The following is a 6,000-nucleotide window of genomic DNA, read 5'->3' as shown; positions in this document are numbered from 1 at the left end:
TTTAATAAATCTTCAGATTAATACAATTTTAACTTCACTTAATGCTAGTGGTGGCACTAGTAGTCCTACAGTCAGAAGTGGGAAAGTGCATGCCATTGACTGCAAATTGAACATCACAGAGTTTGGCTTGTCAGCATGCTGGGTGGTCCAGAATGTCCACAAGTACTAGCAAATACAAGTCCAATAGTGGCAGTTTTTAAAAGCGCAACTAATATTTAGATTTAGGATAGGGTGGATTATGCTTTTAAAATAAGGTCAAAAATATTTCAGAAAACAGCTTTTGAAATAAATGCTTGCTAGCCTTGGGAAATTCTGTCTTTCTACAAATCAGAGGATGCTGTACAGCCACCTCATTCAGATTCAGGAAATAAATTTGGTGCCCAAATGCTGAGCCAATCTGCCTTTCAGGGCAAGGCTGCTGTTTCCAGACCTGCCTGCTGTCAGCAGGGTTGCTGGAGCTGGCAGCTTCAGGCAGGGTGACAAACATTTGCTTTGAGATTGTGTGTCCTCATCCCAGTACCTACTGAAGGTAGCTGCTTTCTTCCACTCACACCTGCAAATAGCTTTAATTTTGAAATAACTCTGTGACCCCCAGGAGAGTAGCAGGATAGAATAAAAAAACTTACCACAGCTTTAAATGTTTGCTGATGGTGGGCTGTGTGTCCAGCTTCATTCTCGGGCTGATGTTAATCACTGTACATTTCTTAAACTTTACTGGAATGTGATGAGTGGAAAATTACTATTTGAGGTGATGCTTGTGATGTTGTTTCCTCGTGCTCGTGGCAGAGTTAATTTCACAACAGGAGTCATGCAAGGTTGCAGACTGGGCAGGTGAGCTGATGGGTGCAGACAGATGCTGGTGAGCTGTAAAGTGTTTGTGAATAAAAACAGAGTTTGAAAGTGAAACAGAGCCATGCAGACTCCTGAGTCCTCATTTCCCCTCTACATACCTGTTTCCACTGGGTTAACAGAGGAGTCTATCTAATATGGGATTCAGTAGTTTATATTTTGGCGTTGCTGTCCAGAAATAAGTCATTTGTTAACACCTTGTAGCTCTCCTTACATGCCAAAGAGATGCATGGATAAAAAGGACTTTGCTCACAAAAGTTTTATCTTTGCATATGTTGAGATTACTTTAGAGCTCTTGGAAACAGGGTCCTATTTGTATGCATGGTGATGAAGGATTTAAACACTGCTGGAGTGAATAATTGAGCCTAGCTGTAGAGGTGAACCACCTGCAGGCACCAGGCTGCTCAAGCAGAAAGGTGTCTAGGTTTGACACCAACCTTGTTGCATTGATTTTCCTAATCCCTAAAAGACAAGCAGCTTAGTTAGCAGAGAACAACAGCAAGAATGTTTCACAGGCCCTGACATCAAGCAGAGGGCTGAAAGAGGCCAGGAAGACCCCTTCCTTGTCACAGAGCAGGTGGTGAGACCATGTGCCCAAAATAATCCTGTCATTGAATTTAAGCCGGCGCAGGAATGTTGTGCATGGCAGGCTGCTGCTCTGGAATTACAGTGATTTGCACAGCTACAAGGTCCAGGCAGCCTTTTTGCTGGCCCAGAGGTTCACACAAGCTGTGAGCACACCTTCCCTCCCCTGTTACCTTCCACACTTTGGCTGCTCTGTCTCCCTGTCATGCAGAGGGTGAGGGGAGCTGATCTGGCTCTAGAGCTGGGCGTGTCCTTGCTCAGGTTTCTGTGACCAAGCTGAGACTAACACAGTGGGAATGACTGTGGCTCATAGTCAGGAATTTGGCTTTATAAAGGCACCCCCAGATGCTCAGTCAGCCTTTGCACCATGCCATGGAGCTGATGAAGAGCTTTCATTGCCTCATGTTGAAGTCAACTGCCCTGCAGAAAGGGAAAATCCAAATCAGACATCTCTGAGTGTGCAGCTGTGCTGCACAACTGTAAATCAAAACTTGGGGAATCCTCACCTTCAGTAGCTGAACAGACCCAAGCTGAGAAAGATTTCTCTTAATCCTTAAACTTAAGCTGGATGGTGAGATGGTGAGCTGGATGAGACTGAGCAGCTTCTGCAATGAGTGCTGAGTCACTTGGCATCCTCAAACCATGGCCCTGTGGGAATCCCAGTGAGGGTCTGACAAGCACCTCTGTGGTGCCCAAAATTAGCTGTATCTGAATCTCATGACAATATAGCCTAAAAAAATTGGCCATGTCATGGCTCTGCTGACTTTCCCTAAATCACAATGGCCCAGTAATTTTCCTGCTGTCTCCCCTGTGTTTTCTTCCACACACATCCCATGTGCCAGGGGACCTTGGTCTTCTTGTGCTCCTTGAGTCAGGAAAGGTATTAGGAATTCTGAACAGCTGGCTTCTGGTCACCACCTTTGAGGTGCATGAAGGCTAAAGCCCTGCTGACTCTGAAGTTTTCCCATGGGAAATATAAGGAGGGTGGTTCTGTGCCACCCCAGCTGCACTGCTTGTGCCTTCTTTAGGGCACCTGTTGGGGGTGAGGGTGGCCAAAGCACTGTGGGCTGAGCAGAGAGTCTGAATGGGGAGTTTTGGTGAGAGAAACTTACAGAAAGGGATCAAAATACGCACAAGTAGAAGGTTCATGGGTAAAGGAGTACTGGAAGACCTTGTGGCTGCAAGTCACTTTAGATGTGCAGCCAAGAACTGTAATTTTTGTTCTTGTAATAAGTCAGCAGGCTAACAGCAGTAGGAACCCATATGCAGCAGTATTAACACACTCAGTGGGCAATGATTATCAAACAGACAAAATGGCCCCTGCTTTCATTATACAGTTTCCTCTTTATGGCTGGCACTTGTTTAAAAGACAAATCAGACAGGGAAAGAATGCATTTTATTTTTTCATGCTGCTTTATCTAAGTTCACTAGCTACAAAGGCAGACACAAGTGATAGGGAAGCACATTCCAGAGAGCAGCAAGGGAAGCACTAAAACTGGCAGACAATAAGGTGATTCTTGTTACACTTCTTGTCATTCCAAGTGCCATCAGTGTACATCTCCACACACTCCTCCTCCCCTTTGCCAGAAGGTTCATTTGGATACCAGTTAGTATAGCTGAGCTGAGAACCGTTCAGGAGCTGGAACCTTCCTGGAATAAGGGATTGTTTTATCCCCAGGTAGACGTAGGTGTTAAAATATTTCACAAAGTACAGAATGGCATCATTCTCTCCAGGGCTCTTTGGAGTGGCAATAGAGCCTCCAGCCTCTTTACATTTTTCCACTGTACCATCAAAATCAGCTTTTTTTGCATTGGTAGCAAAGATTTTTCCTCCAGACTCTGTTATTATCTTGTTCAAGCGAAGGACTGCAAGAGGAGGGAAAAGCTGTTAAATGTGTGTGCTTTGTTGTGTGCTCACTTTGCTGTCAATTTTGACTCCTGCTACTTTGCTCCATAACTTTAGATTAAACCCAGGAAAAGGTAAAGGAGAACTTGAAATCAAAGAAATTTGAAAATGGAGAAGGGGGAAAAGGGAAGAAGCACACAGATGATGAAACAGGAGAATCACATAAGAATTTGGAGAAGGAAAGGAAATGAGGAATTCTTTTTATTTAAAAAAAAAGCATATGATTTTCTTTGAGACACTTCATAAGACTCTGAGGTGGTTTGCAGTATACCAATGTTCTTGAGTGAGAGGGATCTTAGATTTGATCTGGTCATGATTGTCTTAGTGTGTTTTCAGTGTTCTGTTTGTCTGTTGGGGCACAAAGTGTGCATGGAGCAGCTCTGCATAGGCAGGGATTTTAATCTGGCACATTCCTGCCTTGCTTGCATTCCTATTTCCGAGCTGTTACCCAGGCGTCTCCCACCAGTTATGAAACTCTAATTCCCACACCCCCATTTGAAAGTTTTCACTCTGATATACCAGTGAAGAAGATATAAAAAGGAAGGCTATAAAACTGCAGAAAACTCTGCCTTCTTCCTAAGAAGCAATTTTTGCCCACCTGGTCTATCCCCACAAACCCAGGAGCAGCAGAAAGTAAAGGCAGATAAAATACCTCCTTCCAGTCTGGAAATCCGATATTCCAATTGATGGATGGGGTCCCCATGTTCATTGCCAGCCAGAGCTGTGAGATCTGTGAACAAAACCAGCTATCATGCACTTTGCTTTACAGTGTCAGTTGTGGCTTTCAAATAAAGCAGAGCTCATCATATGAAATTAATATGAACTTTAGAAATGTTTGCTTGACAAGTTTTAGTTTACTGCTGTGTTTTAAACAGGTGATATCTTCACACATTAATCTTTGTAAGAGAAAGGAATAAGTTCCTGGAAGTCACCTGCAGAGCCCGGATATTTATAGAAAACTGGAACTGGCAAACAGAGATAATTTTCTCTCTAAGTGACTGAGCGAATCCAGGCAAAACTCTGGCACCTGTGCGGTAGGTTTAGCTGATCTTTAACTGTGTCTGGGGACTGAATCCTTGATAGAATCCTTCAGGCTGTTCAAGCACTTGCTTCCAGCTACAACCTAGGACTCAGCAACAAGTTTCTTGTCTATGGAAAATTCTAAACTTTTCTCTGTGAGTTGAACCACTGCATCATTAAATAAAGATTTAAGCATCTTACTTCATATAAGAAAATTAATATTAAGTCCTGATTATTTTATTTCAAGTAGATCACACAGCAGATTATGGTAGACAGCACTGAGTTTTCAAAGCATAAAAATAGAGCACAACAGATAAAAATGGAGATAACTTCACATACCTGGTGTTTGTTGCTCATCTTCACTGTTGCTCCTACCTCCAAACAAAGCCTTAAAAGGGAATGATGGAAGAAATCCTGCAAGTTTACCTTGAGCACACAATGGGAGCAGGAAAAAAGCTACTGCTAAGATTTTGTGCAGCTGTGGAGACAGCATCATTTAAAGCTGAAGGTAAACCAGACTGGTTTAACCTCCAGGGTAGAGTCCTGCATTTAAATAAAAAAAGAGAATGGTTTAGAATTTTTCTGAGCGTGAAGTCTTACATATATTACACTTTTTCTGCAGTGACATGAATGTCATTCATGTAGTTGCAAAGTTATCTTATTTCAGACAATTAAGGTATTTTCCCAAAAGACAGATTGCTAAGTCTACGAAAGTCTACAGAGCAAACACCCAAAACATCCCTTCAAAGCTCTTTCCTGTACATCAGATACCATTATATGCCATTTTCCCCCATAAAATAGTTATAATTTCATTTTAAAGGAGAGCAATAGACACATGGTTGCTTTAGCAAGAGAATGTTTAAAACAAAGTGGGACATGCTGTCTTTGTCAATTGATTTAAGAGCAAAACAACCGCTAATACTTATTCTTCTATTGCAGCATCCATTTTTTAACATCTCTTCACCTCAGGTGACGAAGTCTATAAAAAGAGGTGAAATTGTTAATAAAAATGTTGATACACACATTGAAATTTGAAAGTTTTGTGACACAGTTTAATAGATTCAACATAGTTGAAACAGCAACCTATCTAAAGATATGCAACTTACCTAGCAGCTCCAGTGTGAATTAAGAAAGACTCATTAAATGGTCCAATTTATAGGGTATGTAACTTGAGATTCATCTTCTTATTTACAGAGAGCACAATGAATACATCATATGATATGAATTGGCATATAAATGGAAATTGAATGAACTTTAACTTGAATGATAGGGGGAATGTTTTCTTCAAGAGGCAAACATACTTAAAACATGAGGAAAGTATTTGAAGGTACTTTTGTAACTTGTAGAAACACTTTCACAAGTTTTAAAACACCAACCCTAGAACAGAACAAATTTCTCAATTCATATTTGAAATACCTAATGTTTCCACAGAGTGGGTGTGGAAATGTCACAGAAGATAAGCAATTAAAAGTTCACCTGAAATATAAAATGCACCAGGAACACCACCATCATTTTTTAACAGACTGAGGACTTACCAGTGATAATGACCAAAGTCTCATAACTAAACAGAATCTCACAATTGTAGCAGCAAAGGCAAATGACAAATCTGCAGCACATGTAGAGGAGATAGCTGGAGAGAC

The 6,000-nt window shown here is 41.5% G+C and overlaps 1 protein-coding gene across 1 annotated transcript; it reads right to left on the bottom strand.

Moving 5' to 3' along the window:
• Window positions 1–2,861: 2,861 nt before the first annotated feature.
• On the bottom strand, window positions 2,862–5,636 carry LOC128937540 (pulmonary surfactant-associated protein A-like). Its single transcript, XM_054277288.1, has 4 exons — window positions 5,467–5,636; window positions 4,700–4,903; window positions 3,993–4,070; window positions 2,862–3,300 (listed from the first exon to the last, which is right to left on the bottom strand). Exons 2-4 carry the CDS (start codon window positions 4,854–4,856, stop codon window positions 2,924–2,926), a joined length of 612 nt encoding a protein of 203 aa, XP_054133263.1. The 5' UTR covers window positions 4,857–4,903; window positions 5,467–5,636; the 3' UTR covers window positions 2,862–2,923.
• Window positions 5,637–6,000: the final 364 nt, after the last annotated feature.

This window comes from Melozone crissalis, unplaced genomic scaffold, assembly GCF_028551555.1.
Source record: "Melozone crissalis strain CALT ecotype California unplaced genomic scaffold, PUWL_Pcris_2 ptg000019l_1, whole genome shotgun sequence".
NCBI lineage: Eukaryota > Metazoa > Chordata > Aves > Passeriformes > Passerellidae > Melozone > Melozone crissalis.
This window is presented reverse-complemented; position numbering and strand designations above follow the sequence as displayed.